Genomic DNA, 19,547 nt, shown 5'->3' with positions numbered 1-19,547 from the left:
TAATTTTGTATTCGCTTTTTAAAGAGAATTATACCAAACTTTATGTGTATCAGGCCCAGGATTTACCTATGCCTGCAAAGTCAATATTACTTTCCATAATTTACACATGAACGATTCATAAGTTCTTGGTCAAGACTAGAATGTTGCATAGTATCCATTTTCCCTTACAGAGAGATTCCTTTTCAGATGAAATCAATAAGGAGACAGAAAAAATTCGATAGCATGCAGAAGACCATATGCATAGATGAAAGGTATAGAAAAGGATAGGTGAGTTAGCTATTTATGCATTAATTCAGTTAAGTGCAACGTTTGAAGCCATTTTGTTTAAATGGACAAATGACGCAACTTCCCCAATGCAGGTCAATATGAAAAAATTCCCTCATTACTATGCATTCATTAAATTGTCTGATGTATGGAATTCCTCTTGATAGACAATATTATTTTATGTATGATTTAGAGTCTATGACGTGAAAGTTGCTCACTCATGTTTGAGTCTTTGAGACCACATGGACTATACAGTCCCTGGAATTCACCAGGCCAGAATATTGGAGTGGGTAGCCTTTCCCTTCTCCAGGGGATCTTCCCAACCCAGGGATCAAACCCAGGTCTCTGCATTGCAAGCAAATTATTTACCAGCTGAGCCACAAGGAAAGCCCAAGAATACTGAAGTGGGTAGCCTATCCCCTCTTCAGGGGATCTTCCTGACCCAGGAATTGAACAGAGGTCTCCTGCATTGCAGGCAGATTCTTTACCAACTGAACTATCAGGGAAGCCTATACAGTCTATATTAAAGTCTATATTTCAAGTAAAATATCTGGAAATTCTTGTAATGCTGAAATTATGAATGTTTGAAACATCATTAAGTTTTTAATTATAAAAATATTTTAAAAATTAAGCATACCCTATCATTTTGTTTATAGAGTTTATTTTGGAAATGTGGAGAATTTTAAACAACTAATCTATGAAGGATAATATTCTTTTTCAGAAGTGTAAAACTATTCTAACCTGGATGGTCAAGAAACAAATTGAGAGCCTTTTCTGCAATAGAGTAATTTAAAACCTATTTAAGAAAGAGAATGACCAATCCAGGTAGACAAGACTTGAGTTTATTTATACCATTCATATCTCCCTTCTTCAAAGGACATTTACAAACTTGATTTAAAAAATAAAAGAACTTCTGAATGACAATGTTCACGTTTTAATGTCAATATTACAAGTATGTTCTTTTGTGATAAATTATCAGTTGAAAATGTTCCAGTGAAATCTAGTATCAATTAACTTAACACTTCATATAAGAAATAATAAAACATTTATTTTCAAGTCTTACATATATTACTTAAAATAGATACAAAGTTCAATTTGTTATTTTTAGATTTTACTGCTATTTCAAGCTACCTGAAAGAAAATGCCTTAGTGGAAAAAATATTTTTATTTTTTTTAATAAGTATGACTTTTAGTACAAGCACTATTAGTAACAGTTCACCCTTATGTTATTTAGCAATTAGGTAGGTCAAATAATGTATGATATTATCTTGAAAGAAAAGAAATAATATTTGTTGGACAGGTGCAAGTAAAATAATATTTGAAGACTATATGCAACTTAGCATCAAATTCTAAAAGTTGATTGATTAAAATATAACATTTAACAAGTTCATAAATAATTGCTTAGTTTCCATCTTTTAATATTAACCTGAATAGCTGAAGCACACTGAAAACAATGAGATGAGATAACGTAGTTAAAGAAATTGTACATGTGATTGATTGCTTGATGTAGGCATCAATCTGTTAAAATAGCTTCTCATACACGTTTTCCTGTCCAAAAATATAAACTTGCTTGTTTTCCATATGTACAAGTATCCTGTGAGATCCTGGATTCTGAAAAGAAAACGGTTGAGGTATAGCACTGAATAAAGCATCAAAATGCATGATGTTTTTGGCTGAAATTCAGCAAAGTTACGGTCAGAAGAGAAGAGTTGCTTGGTATGTGCTTCCAAAAGTCTTCCAGGTTTTGCCCTCTGAGAAATTTGTTGGCGACATCAAATAACTGAACTCTTCAACATCAATATATACAAAGGCATTTTATTATTCATCAAAGAAAGGGAATTAGAGCCACCAGAAATTACAGTTTTATTTTTTCATAATACATATATTTATTGCCATCATATTTCTGCAATTGTCATAAAATTAGAGTCAGATGGAATTCAGAGACACGTGCAAGTTTTGGAAATGGACACATAGATAACAGTATAGAACTGTACATAAAATTACAATTTATTAAACACATTGTTTTAGCACATCCTTGATGGATGGGAATGAGCACCATATCTTTTATGAATATATATTTTTCTCTTTTTTTTTTCTACAGCACCAAAGAAATCCAAATAGGAAAAGGAGAGATGAAAATTGGGATTCAAGAATAAGGCCTGTTTCCATCTCAGCCACACTATCTTATATTTTTATGATTTTCAAAGTTTTGTCATGTGGTTCTGTGCCCACAAGGGCATCAGTATTTCCTAATTGGCACATACATATGTAGCAAGTTATTTTCTATACCATTCTTATTCAAAACTTGCATGTGGCATAAAATGGGTTGGTGGTACCAAGGTATATTTTCTGTTGATTTCATATGTTCTTTGTCCTAATCTTAGCCAAGAAAACAAACAGGACCAACTTCAAATCCAAACTTCTGATTCTGATCACCAAAGTCATTGATCATTACATCAACGATAGGTACTTGATCAATTTTCGGTGTATTGATTTCAATCACAGTCTTTTCATAGCCTTTTCTGGACTGTAAAGTTAAGAAGAAATAAAAAGTTATACAATCATTGCATACTTCTAACATACATTATTTTTTTCTTAAGCCTCTGAGTAGAGGTAAGAAGGTAAGAAAGAAGAGAATGGAAAACAAATTTGCCATTATCTTTGTAGTAATTCACTCTTCTTGTTTTTGCTGATGTCATATGTAGTTTTAAATTTTGAATGTTGACCGTATTTAGTATTTAGCTGCACATATTCAAAATGTTACTCTAATATATTGCACAGCTGCAGAGAATCTTACTGAATTGATATATACATTTTAATATGTGAAAACTGATATTGGTACTGGGTCATATCTTTGCATAAATAATATATCCTTAACATTGTTATAATAATTAAGATATATGTATATAAATATATATGTATACACACACATATAAGCAAATTTTCTAAGAAAAATTTGAATACAGTGTAGGAATTATAATACAAGAAGTCCAAAGTCAAAGTATTTCTGTTGCTATGTATTAATTTTATGAATAATTATCAGTACATTATGTTGGGAAATCTAAATCACTTGCTCCTTTCAATATACAGTATGTTCTCTTCTTTGGTCTATGTGTAAGCTACTTACTTTGTTTATTTGTAATTGTGGCTTTTCAGTAATCAGCTAGGAAAACAAATTTTTAAGGATGCTCTCTTGGTCATTTGCTGTTATGAAATTACCATATGTGTGAGAAAGACAGTTGCAGAGGATTAAAATAACAAAATGACTGTATCTGTTTAAGCTCTTGTAACATAATACCAATCCGCAAACCTCTATAAGCAAAATACAAGATAAGAATTATCTATGGTATGAATGGTATAATGATGATTCCTTTAACTGTCATTTTAGAATCATGAATTAAGGAGGCAAATGAAATAAGGCTCTTGATCTTTTTCATTCCAAGAATAACTAGCTGTAATAGTATTTAAATATCAGGAATAATTCCATAAAAATAACATATGACCCAAGATTACCTTCTGCTGTGGCTTTAAAAGTGTGTCTATATGTATGTTTCAGTTTCTGTATCTGTGTGTGTGTGTTTGTGTGTGAGTACTAGTGGTTTCTAATATACTGTACTGTAATATTGGAGAAGGCAATGGCTTCAGTACTGGTTTCACTCCAGTACTCTTGCCTGGAAAATCCCATGGACGGAGGAGCCTGGTAGACTGCAGTCCATGGGGTTGCTAGGAGTCGGACACAACTGTGTAACTTTCAAGTAGACAACCTGAGCGACTTCACTTTCACTTTTCACTTTCATGCATTGGAGAAGGCAATGGCACCCCACTCCAGTACTCTTGCCTGGAAAATCCCATGGATGGAGGAGCCTGGTAGGCTGCAGTCCATGGGGTGGCTAAAAGTCAGACACGACTGAGCGACTTCACTTTGACTTTTCACTTTCATGCATTGGGGAAGGAAATAGCAACCCACTCCAGCGTTCTTGCCTAGAGAATCCCAGGGATGGGGGGGCCTGGTGGGCTGCCGTCTCTGGGGTCTCACAGAGTCGGACACGACTGAGGCAACTTAGCGGCAGTAGCAGCAGCACTTTAATATGTCAGTGTTAAGCATCGAGCCTTAATGACAATTGACATCCCCTTCATGAGAGAAATCTGACTTAGGGCTAAAGTGGAATGGCTATACATTGCCTCTCATCTCTGTGAAAGAAGGCCACAGGGACTGTACTCACCGCACAGCCGTCAAATAGGGCTTTGATGTAAGGGTTGTTGTCATAGGACATCTCCTCATCATTTGATCCCAAGAACCGAAGTGCTTTGTCATAGCTTCCGGATGACACATCATGCCAGGCCACTGACTGATGACAGTAATAGGTGAAATTTTGCCGAGCAGAGGCAGTCAGCAGTTTCAGGAATGTCATTTGCACCATATTAATGGAATTGCCTTCGACATCTAAATATGAAAGCTGGAAATAAGAGAATAAAGAGACACATTCTATTATAAAGAATAAAATCACTGTCAACAGTGAATTGAGATCCCAGAAGCATGTGGATGTATCAACAGACCTATTTCTTACTTAATGAAAGAAAGTATGCACTGAGAGTCAGAAGACTCAGATATAGGAATTTATGAAATGAAGATGGGTTTTCACCTTAGCTACTATCAACAATACTTATCTTGGAAAAAAAAATCATTTTACCTCTATACTTCATTTTCCTAGTCAGTCAGTAAATACCACAAAAAAATGTAATTTTTTATTTGTTTCCAAGAATTATTTCATTATACTCCTGTACCTTTTTGATATAGTCCAGGGAATTCTCCAGGCCAGAATACTGGAGTGGGTAGCCTGTCCCTTCTCCAGTGGATCTTCCTGACCCAGGAATCGAACCAGGGTCTCCTGCATTGCAGGTGGATTTTTTTTACCAACTGAGCTATCAAGGAAGCCCTTTTGAATAATAGAGTGGTAAAACAGTGAAAATGAAAATCAAGGAATCTCAGTGAAATGCAAAGATTGATTATTTTTATGTTTGTTTTCCCCTATTTTCCTAGTATATCTGTTTGATTCAAAATTTTCAACACATTCCTGCATTTTTCATTTTGGGGCCACAGTCTTCCAAGAGGTTTTTGGTCTTCTAATTTTCACCACAGACCTCCTGTTTGTCTGTTCTTAGTTGATGTAATTATATTCATCTTTGTATCATCAGCACCAAGCATATTGCCTGAGACATGCAAGTAAATATTTGTTATCAGAAAATACTTTATGTTTTGAGAAGGAACACAGTCCTAATTTCAAATTATTAAAAACTGTCTCTTTTGTCAAGCTCGTAATTTGTTTTACTGGGTATAAATAAACTATCTGGGATTAGCTGAGACATATAAACTTATATTTTAAAAATTAAGTAAGAAATTTGCCCAGGTTATAGATTAATTCAATATAAAGGCAGTTATCTGTGACTTTCCTTCTTATTGGGCTTCCCTGATAGCTCAGTTGGTAAAGAATCTGCCTGCAATGCAGGAGATCCTGGTTTGATTCCTGGGTCAGGAAGATCTGCTGGAGAAGGGAAATACTACCCACTCCAGTATTCTGGCCTGGAGAATTCCATGGACAACTGTCCACAAGCAACTTTTGCTTCACTTTTCCTCCTTATTATTGATTTACTTAATTCTTTCTGATTAACAGTTCAGATGATGAGAATACCTGAGAGGTTAGAGAAAAAAACTGGGAAATCCACTCTAAGGAAAACAAAACAGCAAAAAATAAAACTACACACAGAGAGCTCTATCTGTGTATGTATTTTTATCTCATACAAAGATAAAACTGTAACATGGATATTTAATATGTAACTTGAAAACTGAACTAGAGATTTATGATGTGGAGAATATTATTAATATGTGTAGATTTTTAGAGGATAACGATTGTATAAATAGTCATAAATGGAAAATCATAGTTTTTTTAAAGAACATTGAAAATTTGAATAATTATCTGAATAAATGAGAAACTTTCATTAGAATACATGATAATTAACATTTCAAAAACAAATATATCTTAAACAGCTTTTAAATGCAAATTTAGTTTTGGCATGCAATGTTAAAATATCTCTAGAAAATGACTAACCACGAACTGGTAATTCTATGGAAATATCTAAGTAAACATGTAATCCATATAAAAGGTCAGTCAGTCAGCTCACTTTATTTCCAGATGTAACTATTGGAAAAAACATTTCACATTCCAAAAATTCTTATTGCAATTGAAAACAAAGAATAAATTAGATTTCAAGTATAAAGGAAATGAAATAGTCAGAGATCCTTCCTAAATAGATATTATACTCTCTATAACTCATATTTCTAATATAGTCCATTTTTATGCTATCTATCTCAAGTACTTAGTGAAATGCATACTTTATTTGATTTTATTATTTTAATAAATTTAATATATTTCCATTTATTTTGGTAAAAATTTTAGACTTCTCTCTAAAAATCCCAAAATTGGTCTAAGAGATTTAGATAAAGCAAACTAGAGAGTACATGGAATCCTTCTTTGTATGATTTAGACTTTCACAGTAAGGGGCTAGAGATTATATAATTTGAACTTGAGTTATGATGTTTAAGATACACCATGCATGCTAAGGTAATAACATACCAGTTTTCCTCTCTTAAATTCACTAAACCAGCTTCCTGGTTTCTCCTTTGGCCATGATGAAATTCTTACCTGTTGCAAAGAAAAGAAAAGTTAGAAAGCAGGTTAAAATTATAAACAATATTGTTTATATATTTATCATTTATTTTCAGTAATACTATGATGCTGAAGAGTTTTTAGAATGGTTTACCTGGATAATACAAAACAGGATAAAGAGCAAAATTTCAGATAGATCTGTGAATTCCCATTTAGTGAATTTTGAGCCATTTTTTTTTCCTGTTTTCTTTAATTGCTACAAAATAAGGGAGGTGGAAAATAACCTGGTAAAGGCATACCAAGTGTTGGCTATAGGAGATGTGGGCAGAACTCTTAGGCAACTCCTTGCTAAAGAAATCCTCACAATGCCAGTTAGAATCTGCCATCAAGGCAGATAGAAACCTTTAGTAGTTCATAACCAAGGGAGGCATCCTGCAGCATAGTAACTGAGGACTGGATGCTATGGAGAAGTCAAGATTAAGCTTGGCAGGAAACAAGCCTAATCATTCTCTGCTGGGGAAAATGATTAGAAACTTTTATAAATCTTATTATTTAGCTTTTCAAAGATCAGCAAAATATAGAGGTATTTAAGGCATCGCTCGGAGAAGGCAATGGCACCCCACTCCAGTACTCTTGCCTGGAAAATCCCATGGATGGAGGAGCCTGGTAGGCTGCAGTCCATGGGGTCGCTAAGAGTCAGACACGACTGAGCGACTTCACTTTCATTTTTTACTTTCATGCATTGGAGAAGGAAATGGCAACCCACTCCAGTGTTCTTGCCTGGAGAATCCCAGGGATGGGGGAGCCTAGTGGGCTGCCGTCTATGGGGTCGCATGGAGTCAGACATGACTGAAGCAACTTAGCAGCAGCAGCAGCAGCAAGGCCTCACTAGAGGGAATTTGAGTAATCCTGTAAGGGGAGGCATTTCCATTTTCCCACATTTCTCTGTGGACTAGAGGAGCTTTATTATGCTTCCCCACATGCAAAATGTGGTTGGGAAACAGAAGTTGCTTTGTTTCCTGCTCCTACTATCCATCATTCACTTACAAACTAAATGTCTCTCCTAAAGAGATTAGTCACAAAGCTCCTTATTTTCTTATAAACCTGTGGTTACCAAAGGGGAAACGTGGAGGGGGGTGGGATAAATCAGGAGCTTGGGGTGAACACACACACACTACTATACATAAAACAGATACTCAACAAGGACCTACTGTATAGCACAGGGAAATCTACCCAATATTCTGTGATAACCTATATAAGAAAAGAACCTAAAAAAGAATGAATATATATGTATATGTATGTGTATATATATATATATATAATATATATAACTGAATCACTTTGCTGTACACCTGAAACAAACACAATCTTGTAGATCAATTATACTCCTATAAAAGTAAAATGTTTTTTAAAAGTTGCTTGTTTTGTCTCAAGGAGATTCTGTGCCTCTGCATGCCAACTCCACTTACTAACAAGAATATGATTTATTAAAAGTATACAGGTAAAATCAAAATGTCCCATCTATAAAATGTTTGGAGAAAGTAATTATGTTAGTGAAAAATCTTATATTAATAATTTGCCTATAGCTTCCCTGGTGGCTCAGATGGAAAAGCATCTGCCTACAATGCAGGAGACCTGGGTTCAATCCCTGGGTCAGGAAGATCCTCTGGAGAAGGAAATGGCACCCCACTCCAGTACTCGTGCCTGGAAAATCCCATGGACGGAGGAGCCTGGTAGGCTACAGTCTGCTGCTGCTGCTAAGTCACTTCAGTTGTGTCCGACTCAGTGCGACCCCATAGATGGCAGCCCACCATGCTCCCCGGTCCCTGGGATTCTCCAGGCAAGAACACTGGAGTGGGTTGCCATTTCCTTCTCCAATGCATTAAAGTGAAAAGTGAAAGTGAAGTTGCTCAGTCATGTCCGACTCTTCACGACCCCATGGACTGCAGCCTACCAGGCTCCTCCACCCGTGGGATTTTCCAGGCAAGAGTACTGGAGTGGGGTGCCATTGCAGTCTATGGGGTCGCAAAGAGTCGGACACGACTGAGTGACTTCACTTTCCCTTTAAAGATAGAACTCACATATATTGATACTGCTTGGTGAAAATCAAGGAATATGTTTGAAGAGACTATCTGAAAGTACAGAGAATACTCTTATGTTATAGATTCGTTCTTGTGTATTTTGTGTATTTTGAGCGTAAAATACAGCTGTGAGTTCTATCACATGGTAATTGGAAAGAATACCACTATGCATATACTAAAATCTGATAATCAGCTGTGCTGTGTCATGGAAAGTCATAGAATTTTAGAGAGCAAGCAGGTGCATAAAGAGTACATCTGGCTAAAAAATAAAAAGTATTTGTTAACTACATGTCTCACTTTGGTGCCTTATTCATGTTTATGCAAATGAAATGCTCTAATTACCCCTGTAAGAAAAGCAGATAAATGAAAATATGACAATATAATTTTCCTGTTTACTTCAATATTGCAAAAACATGACATAAACTGTCAACAGTCACCATCAAAACAGATTGGTTACTTACTCCCTCCGATTTTTTGTCTGGATAAATGCAAGTCTCACCACCAGATGTGAAATTACAGTAAACTTTGAAGGAATCTCCTGAGCAACCTTGGTTGGGATCAATCCAATATTCACCTGAAAGCGGAAAAAAAATAAGTCATATGCAAATACATTTTGGGCTTTGCTGGTGGCTGATAAAGAATCTACCCACAATGCAGGAGACCTGGGGTCGATCCCTGAGTTGGGAAGATCCCCTGGAGGAGGGCATGGCAACCCACTCCAGTATTCTTGCCTGGAGAATCCCCGTGGACAGTGGAGGCTGGTGGGCTACAGTCCATGGAGTTGCAAAGAGTCAGACACAACTGAGAAACTAAGCACAGCATAAGCACAAATACATTTATATAAAAAATTGAATATATTATAGGGCCAATTTTATTGGAGAAATAAGGAAAAATGAATAGTCATTGATTTTTCTACATGGATCACTTTTATGCTTTTGGTCACATCGGGGTATATGTTTGAAGAAAGAATGACCTATTGTTTTGTCTGCCTGGAGCTTTGCGAATGTCCCCATCTTCCTGGAACATCCTTTTTTTTATTCTTAGCATGCCTATTACTTTTGGGTTTCGGCTTAAATGACTCCTCCTCAAATATTAATACCCTATTGATTTACATATAATAAATTGCAAGTACATTGGGTGGAGATATACTTGACCCTAAATCCTATATGTTTTATTTACTACTTAAGTGAAATCCCATGGACTGAGAAGCCTGGCAGGCTACAGGCCATGGGGTTGCAAAAGAGTTGGACATGACTTAGCAACTAAAACAGCAATAACCTGACTATAATGATCATTATATTTTTCCTTGATTTATTTATCTGTATTGATGGAGGTGAGAGTATCTACTTAGCTTCAAGGATCATTCTTTTGCATTACTGTATAACAAAAACTTCATTAAGTAAATGTACTCCCTCTTTAAATGGGCTCCAAATAAGTCTATTTTATATATTTAAATACAGTTTGCTATTAATTATATTATCTAAATGGCACAGAACTAATTTTATCATGTAAATGACCATGACCATTAATTTGGTGTTAGGTGAGTAATGATGTTAAGTAGTGGGACTAACAAAAAGTTATTCTTTAAGTAATTGACAATGGGGTTATTTGAGAATAATTGGGGAGATAGACTTGGAAGATATGTGATGACTACTTCTCTCCTAACATTCTTCATGCTGCCATTTCATTTCAAATCCTGATTTGAATTATGTCAATTCACTGATTATGAACTTTAAACAACGTAAAAGCTCAAACTGCTTGGCTTAGTATTGGAACTCCTGAAAATTTAATATCAGTTTGCTTTTTAAAATAAATTCTTTAACAAAAAAATATACTTTTTCTAATTACACCATTAATAATTTCACATCTGGAACCAATTAAAATTCTTGGAAGAAAATTACACAAGAAAATAAAAATCATCTTAAAGATTTTACCAACTGGAAAAACCACTCTTAATCTTTGATATTTCTTAGGGTTTTTTTTTTTTTTTAGGGTTTTAAAGAATATATAATTTTGAATTATCTGGTAAGCATTATTTTTATCTCTTCTTAGTTAACATTGTTACTAGATAGTCTTTCAAATGACATATATTTAAATTACTAAGATGCTTTTTTTGGCTTTTTGCCATTTCAGCTTGCAAGAGATTTCATAGGAACTCTCTGATTTTGGATAGCAGGGGAAATCTATATCTGTCATACTATGCTATTATAAAACTTAAGGTTTACCTGTTGCCATTATTAGACAATAATAGCCCAAAGGAATTGTTCTTTCTGTTTATCTGTGAGTTTCTGCATGAATAACAGTGTCTGACACCAATAAGTAAATAAATAAATATTTAATTGTAATTAACTAACACAAATAATTAATAAAGTTAGCTAATACATAGAAACCACCAGGAACTGTAGTCCACAGTGAGCTTTCTATCCCCCAAATTTACAAAATTGTCTTGAGCATCAGGTTCTAGTTAATCATGTGTTGTTTTATGTTGTCAGTAAATGCTTATTTTTTACATTTGATATTCAGTCACATATGTATGATTACCTTAGCTAGATCAGAAATGTGGGTCATTCTTTTTATAAATCACTGAATTAATATGAAACTAAACAATATATATTTCAAATAAATATAAATGTAAAGATTTTTGATAGCAGTTTGTAAAGAATCCTTAATAATTATCTGTGTCTCTTTTTAACAGAGTGTGCTTAAGATAGGAGACTTTTAAGACATTTTTGTAGTAAGGAATGTCTGTTCTTGAATTGCATGAAACTTTTCTGTCTCTGCTGAGTTATTTAGATCTCAGTTACAACATTCATTATATGATCGATAGTGAAAAATAATGTTGTCACACAGAGTAAATAGAGTGACAAAGTATTTCCACTTAAAGTGGGAGATTTAAAATCAGATACAGATCTGCCCATTTTTGGTTTAGTTTAGGATAATGTGAGTTATTCATTTAAAATACCTGGGACTGTTAGCTTCTCAGAACAGGTATGTAAGAGTTTTGTCAACTAATTTTGTTGTTTAGTTGCTCAGTCATCATCTAACTCTTTTGTAACCTCATGGACTATAGGCTGTAGCTAGGCTCCTCTGTTCCTGGTGCAGAGGAGCTCCAAGGCAAGAATACTGGAGTGGGTAGGTATAGTAAATTATCTTGATATTATTACAAACAAATAATTCACAGTTGTTCTTGTTATTCATGGATCAATGAAATACATTTTTGCCTCAAACTATCCTACTTCTTAAATACTCTTTTCACCAAATCATTGCTAAACTGATAGGTCACATGATTCAGTTATGCTACTTAAGCCTGAGTGTTATATAAGTTAGGACATAGTATATAGATATGTAGTAGTATGCACATATGTATACACACATCATACCCATTCTATGATAGTAATTACATACCAAAATACATTTGTGTTATCTTGTTGTTGTTATTTTTTAGTCGCTAAGTCATGTCTGACTCTTCTGCGACCCCAGAAGACTGTTGCCCGCTAGGCTCCTCTGTCTGTAAGATTTCCCAGGCAAGAATACTGGAATAGGTTGTCATTTCCTTCTTCAGGGGATCTTCCTGACCTAGGCTTCAAACCTGCATCTCCCGCATTGGCAGGGGGAGTCACCAGGAAAGCCCTTGTTATCTATAACCATCTAAAAATGATCTTGTCATAATTTAATAAAACCTTATTTAACAAGACAAAGATTTTCCAAAGTAGATCTAGAATTACAGTGTAAATGGCTTTTTTTTTTTGTCTACAGGATTGGAATTAATAATCATTCACTCATTTTATTTAGAGTCTATATTAAATATTTAACTAGAATTAATGAGCTGACAGTGCATCTCAGTAACTTAGAAGCTCAGGACCATGTATTATTAACATACCATCTGGGAAGTCAGGGTGGCTGAGTTGCAGATCTTTGCAAGTTCGGGCTGGATTGGTCTGTGTCCCCATTGGAAACTTCATATGCTCGATGTCTTGTTTCAAGGAATTGAGGGAACCAAATATTTCCTCCATTCCATCATTGTAATCCAGAATATTATCACCTGCATCTGCTTGCATGCTTTCAGCATGTCTTCTTGTTTTTTTGGGTGACAAGATTGGTAAAGGCTGTATGACTTCACCTGGTGGACCCTGTAAAAGAGATGATCTGCATGTAACTGCTTCCTAGGGTAAAATATTCTTCAAATATTAATTATTACTGATTATGTTATATTATATTACAATTTATTTAGCCTTTTAATGTTTTCCCTATTTTTAAAGTTTTATCTAATTGCTTATATATATTTATCATACATATATATCTTTATATATAAACTTGGTGAATTCTTTAAAAAGAATCTAGTGGAGGTATCAAGGTAGGCACAAAAATCAGATGACTTCTGGGCTTTTTCTATACAAGTAACATAGTACAGATTTGTGTGGAGATATGTTATATATGTTACTTTTCCATTTACTAGCTAGTCCTCATTTCCATGTCCTATCCCTGCAACAAGACTTTAGTCTCTGAAGATTAAAAAAAACATTTTTAGGTTCTTGTATTATATAATGAGATGTCTATGGTACTTGATAACAATTTATATCGCATTTAAAAATACACATTAGCTGGTTCCAAACATTTATAGCTCTATATATAAATAAAGAAGTGCAATTAGACTTGAATTTACATATCTATAAGAGTAGAACTACATCAAATAGTTAATTTGTACTTTTATGGATTGAATGCTGTCCCATAAAAATCCATGTGGAGAATTTCAAAGCCACAGTAACTCAGAGGAAGATCTTATTTAGAAATGGGGTGGCTGTATATATAATTATTAAAGTGAACATGAGGGCATTAGGGTAGTTCTGATTCCGATATGACTGGTATCAGTCTAAAATGGGAGAATCTGGCACAGAGACATGCATAGTCAGAAGACCATGTGAAGAGACACAAGAAGACAGCTTTCTACAACCAAAGGAGAGAAGTCTCCAAAGGATCTTTCCCAGCCATATCACCTCAGAAAGAAACAAGTTTCTGACACTCTGGGCTAGGACTTCTGCCTTCTAAATTTGTCAGGCAAAGCATTTCTATCCTTTGAACCATTTGGTTTTTGATTCTTTGTTACTGTCATTGCAGCAAATTAGTACTCATATAGCTTAGAAACAAGTTCAAGAAGAAAGTCTCAAATTTTGTCACATGGATCTAACACAGTAGTTGTGTGAACCCTGGTAAATGTCAGATCTAATAAGTGGTAGCTATTATTATCTGGCGGAGAAGGCAATGGCACCCCACTCCAGTACTTTTGCCTAGAAAATCCCATGGACGGAGGAGCCTGGTAGGCTGCAGTCCATGGGGTCGCTAAGAGTCGGACACAACTGAACGACTTCACTTTCACTTTTCACTTTCATGCATTGGAGAAGGAAGTGGCAACCCACTCCAGTGTTCTTGCCTGGAGAATCCCAGGGACGGGAAGCCTGGTGGGCTGCCGTCTAAGGCAATGGCACCCCACTCCAGTACTCTTGCCTGGAAAATCCCATGGACTGAGGAGCCTGGTGGGTTGCAGTCCATGGGGTCACTAAGAGTCGGACACGACTGAGCGACTTCTCTTTCACTTTTCACTTTCATGCATTGGAGAGGGAAATGGCAACCGACTCCAGTGTTCTTGCCTGGAGAATCCCAGGGATGGTGGAGCCTAGTGGGCTGCCGTCTATGGGGTCGCACAGAGTTGGACATGACTGAAGTGACTTAGCAGCAGCAGCAGCTATTATTATCATTATATGCAGTAGGAAAAAACTTTACTTTTTATTCCTAGTTAGGTATTAATATATCTTTGTGGCATACAAGCAGTTGCTTTCATGAAAATGTGATATAAAATATATATGATTTTCTTGAAAAATAAAGCAAGATATTATAATATATAGTTATGGTATCTTTATATTCAAAGAGTGAAGCCAATTTGCAGGCAGACACTTTATTATCTGAGCTACTAGGGAAGCCCAATTAAAAGACACGTGTTGGCATGCAGACCTAAGTACTTAATTAAGGTAGTTGCTATTTCCGAGAAAATCAGTACTTTGACAGAATGTGTTTTTTCATTCTTATAAATTCAGAGAAATCACTGGCTGTCTCAAGATGCTAATTGCCAAAATATTACTCTTGTTACCATGCACTTACCGGAGGCCCAGGAGGCCCTGGAAGACCACTGTCACCCTTCTGGCCAGCAGGTCCCTATTAGAAAGAATAAGCAACAAAATAAATGGAGACGAAAACATTTGAGTAGGCATCACTGAAAAATTTAAATGCCAAAGGGAAAGGTACTTACCGTAGAGCCTTTAGTGCCCTTTGGACCTTGAGGACCCTAAAAAATGCAAAAGCAAAAGTAGACATAAAAATCTAGAGAATTTATGTCTCTTTGATTTATTTATAAGTTAACCTGGTAAAATTCTCTGTCTTGTACTTACTGGTAAGCCCGGAGGACCAGGTGGACCAATGGGACCGGCAGGACCTGGAATTCCCTACAGAGAAGTTTCATACAAATTAGAGTTTTTCTCAGTGATTCCATTTTTATATGTTACATAACAACACAAACTGCAAAATTTAGACAGTGCAGAAATAACAGAAGAATGGCTTAAATTTTTCCATTTTAAATCTAGGAAATAACTTTTGCAAGATAATCTATATTTTTTTTCCCTTTTGCTGCAATGTCTCTCTATATATATCTTTATGGTCCTGCAGCATTGAGAATAATGATTTGTATGTGTTGAGGATTCAGTGAACGTTTGTGTAATTGAATACTAAAGTATAATTTTTCTGGTTTCCAATTTTCATAATTTTTATTTATTTATTCCAAAGTTGAATAAATTTTGTTTTGAAAACATCATTGACTTAAGGAGATTAGACCCTCTAAATCACTTAGTTGGTCATGTTTAAAGGAATTTGTGCAGGAGTGTGGGTGTATATGATTGGAAAGGAGTAGGGAAATAAGTTATATCTTTACTCACTCCATCTCCCTTTGCTCCTGGAGATCCTTGAGTTCCAGGGAGTCCTCTGTCACCCTTTTCACCTTGTTCTCCTGGAGGACCAATTAGGCCAATTAAACCAGGATGTCCCTTTGAAAGGCAAAGAAATTTTAATGATGTATAAATTGCAACCATGTATTAAGTTATAGTCATAAAAGAACTGCAAGTTAAATACATGAAATATAAGAATAAAAAATGCATTAAAATTTTTAAACCTTTCTGAATAAAATATAGGATTAAGAACCTTTTCCTCCTCACCTAATAGGATCATTTACTGATTGTATTATATGAGACTTTCCTTAAGGGTTAGGAATATATATTATTGAACAAAATGCTTTCTGAAAGCATCACCTTCAGTGCTGTGTTTACTTAAAGGAATTCCTTTAACTAAAAGGCCAATAATGACCAAATTTAATATTGGTGAAATAAACAACAGAAAATTCTTTGGTTTAATAAGCATTGGATAATGAATATGTATGGCCAAGTCCTTTCTGTTCACCTGAAACTAAAACAACACTGCTAATTGGCTATAATCCAAGACAATGTTTTTGGTGCTTAAAAAATTAAATTAAAAAAAAATAAAATGAGTTCTATTCTTCAGAGATTTTTCAGTACCCAAGAAATATTTACGAACAAAAATAATTCAAAAATATTAATGTCACTCTAAAAATGTTTTATTTTCTTTATTTGATGCAACAGAGCACATATATCTTTAAAATTACCATCTGAAGGACAGTCTAGTTTAAAATTTTTATTTTCATGTTTAAAAACATGAAAAAATGGGCACTTTGTTATTCTGTTTATTTTCTGAATAGTTATTTTAGTATAACCATATGCTTTCTCCATATGGTTCCTACAAAGGAACATTGACTAATATAACACTGAGTTCTGGTACATTTTTCATCATTATTTTCTCTTTTCTGAATTCCTCTTGGAAGCTAAGGATTGACAGCATTTTCCTTGGTTAGAATGACAAAGCAATTCCTTGAAATTTCCTTTTGAGTGATTTTAATGTGCATAATTGTAGTCTCTGCAATTAGGATATCAACAGTGTAATAATACATTATTTTATTCTCACCTTTTCACCCTTGGAGCCAGGGTCACCTTTGAGACCAGGTAAGCCAGGAGGTCCCTAAATAACGAGAAATAACAAACATACATAGAGTATGTGCAAATTAGAGAATTATTATCTGAGGAAAACAAAAACAGGAAAAGCTGATTTTAATAATATGATAAGGTTCAAGATAACTAATAATGAGCAGGTTCACGATAACTAATAATAACAAGCATTTACTTTTTAGGATTATAAATTATTTTGTGCACTAAAATGCCATGGTTTAATATATAACCATAATAATAAAACATAGTATTGATAAGTTTGTTTAAATAAATATGAAGTTAAAAATAGCACATGATTTAAAAGAAAAGAAGCATTTTTAATTAATTTTAGAAAAGAAGTTTCCAGATTTTACATTCATTTAATGAAGTATTTTAGTGCTAAACTCAAATTCAAAGGTTATAATATTGCCAGTAAAATTTAAAGGAAAATCCTTTAATAAAATGTTTGACAGTCAACTGACCATTGTTAGCCATTTTGCTAAGCAAACTCCCAAGAAAGTATTTTTAGCTATAATTCCCAAATTGAATTTCTAATCTAAATAATCTCTAAATGTAAAAAAAATTTTTTTCACTTTATTCATATTATACCTATATTTTAATTATCTTTTTTATAATCCAAGGGTAATCCATTTATCCATTCAAGTTAAATTATATTGTAAGGAAAATTATGGAATTATTTTAGCAATTAACTCTTAGTCCTGGCTTCTACTCACAAAAATATTCATAATGATGTCTTTTAAACAAATTTTTAGATATAAAAAACTAGTGTACTTCACAAACTAAGGTTCTTGTTCTGAAATTACAGCAAGTTGAACTATGCAAGCAGATGGTTTATAAGTAGGTGGTGGGTGAAAAAAGGCCAGGATGATACTACACACTTGAGTCAGTACTGCTTGCAACAAATACCGCATCAAGAAACAAAGGCAAAATATAATTTTTTCTCTATGAGTTTGAATTATATAGACTGAATTGAACTATTTGAATTATAATTTCAGTAAAGATTTTAACATAGCACTTACAAATCAAATTGTTTTAACTTTGATCAAGCTATATGATTAGTCTTCACTGTAATATCTTTTGCAAAGCTACCATAAGTATTTTTTCACTCTCTAGACAACCTGAGTTTTCAGTGTGAAAGAGCACAGTAAGTCTTAGTCCATCATCTTTATGAATCTAATGTATTAAGGGCCATGGATCTAAATAACGTGATGTAATATAAAAACTATGGGTTGAGAATCCGATAGACTTGGGATAGAAGCCAGATGCTCTTATCAGCAGTTTAGCTAACCAAAGAGAACTTCAGTTCTCTCATCTATAAACCAAGGATTATATAATTCCTGTCTCAAGGGGCTACTGTGAACTTGCATAGATAAGCGCTTTCCATTCTTTAGTTTCTCAAGTCTTCTCCTCAAACTGAAATCTTGAATATCAGAGAAAGATAAGAAAAATATTAGTATAAATTAGTCCTGTGTAACAACAGTGTTTTGGACTGTTATCAGAAATATTTAAATTTGTTTTGGTGGTGCAGTGGCAAAGAACCCACTTCCCAATGCAGGAGACACAGGAGATGCATGTTCGATCCTTGGGTTGGTAAGATCACCTGAAGAATGGAATGACAAGCTATTCTGGCCTGAAGAATTCCATAGAGAGTGGACCCTCTGACTAGAGTCCATGGGGTCGCAAAGAGCTGGACATGACTGAGCAGCTAACACACTGCACTACATGAATGAATCTGAAATTCTGTTAGTATTGATATAAAAGTGAACAATTTTCCTATATCATTCTATTGACAATAGATAAAATTATCTTTATAGAAATTCCATGCAATTTTAAATGTAAATTTAACCCTAAAACTCTTCTTATAAAGAAAAAGTTATTAATCCTCAGATATAGATTTGTTATTAATTCAGTTTAGATTCTCTTTTGTGTAACTAATAAATAATCACGCTACTTTGTTAAAATAATTGTCAAATTCACTTTCAGGAATATTCTAAGGCTAGATTCTAACACTGGACTTTCATCTCATTTGCTAATATTGTATCCGAGTGGATGATCTCAAAGTGTGATCCTCAGACTGCAGCATTATCACCACTTATGAAGGTATTTTGCATGCGTGCATTGCTCAGGCATATCGGATTCTGTGATGCCAGGAACTATGGCCTAAGGCTTCTCTGTCCGTGGGATTCTCCAGGTAGGAATAACGAAATGGGTTGCCATGCCCTCTTCCAGGTTGTCTTCCCAACCCAGGGATTGAACCTGCATCTCCTGCATTGCAGACAGATTCTTTACCACTGAGCCATCGGAGAAGCCCTTTGTGAACGTATTAGAGAAGAGGCTTGTCTAGACTCTGAATCTGAATTTCTGGAGTTAGAGACCAGCAATCTGTTTCATAGGTTTATTATTCATTAAAGTTTGAGAAA

The 19,547-nt window shown here is 34.6% G+C and overlaps 1 protein-coding gene across 1 annotated transcript in view; it reads right to left on the bottom strand.

Annotated features, from left to right (window-relative positions):
• Positions 1–1,735: 1,735 nt before the first annotated feature.
• Positions 1,736–19,547, bottom strand: part of COL11A1 (collagen type XI alpha 1 chain) — a 225,048-nt gene continuing 207,236 nt past the window's right edge. The window contains exons 58-67 of the mRNA XM_055584945.1: positions 17,087–17,140; positions 15,991–16,098; positions 15,451–15,504; positions 15,312–15,347; positions 15,164–15,217; positions 12,891–13,140; positions 9,472–9,584; positions 6,897–6,965; positions 4,488–4,721; positions 1,736–2,791 (exon numbers count right to left, since the gene is read on the bottom strand). Coding sequence (XP_055440920.1) covers positions 2,645–2,791; positions 4,488–4,721; positions 6,897–6,965; positions 9,472–9,584; positions 12,891–13,140; positions 15,164–15,217; positions 15,312–15,347; positions 15,451–15,504; positions 15,991–16,098; positions 17,087–17,140 — 1,119 coding nt within the window. The 3' untranslated portion in view covers positions 1,736–2,644. The remainder of the gene's footprint in view (positions 2,792–4,487; positions 4,722–6,896; positions 6,966–9,471; positions 9,585–12,890; positions 13,141–15,163; positions 15,218–15,311; positions 15,348–15,450; positions 15,505–15,990; positions 16,099–17,086; positions 17,141–19,547) is intronic.

The sequence above is a fragment of the Bubalus kerabau genome, chromosome 6 (assembly GCF_029407905.1).
Source record: "Bubalus kerabau isolate K-KA32 ecotype Philippines breed swamp buffalo chromosome 6, PCC_UOA_SB_1v2, whole genome shotgun sequence".
Lineage (NCBI taxonomy): Eukaryota > Metazoa > Chordata > Mammalia > Artiodactyla > Bovidae > Bubalus > Bubalus kerabau.
The sequence above is the reverse complement of the archived record's forward strand: the minus strand, read 5'-3'. Positions and strand labels throughout refer to the sequence as shown.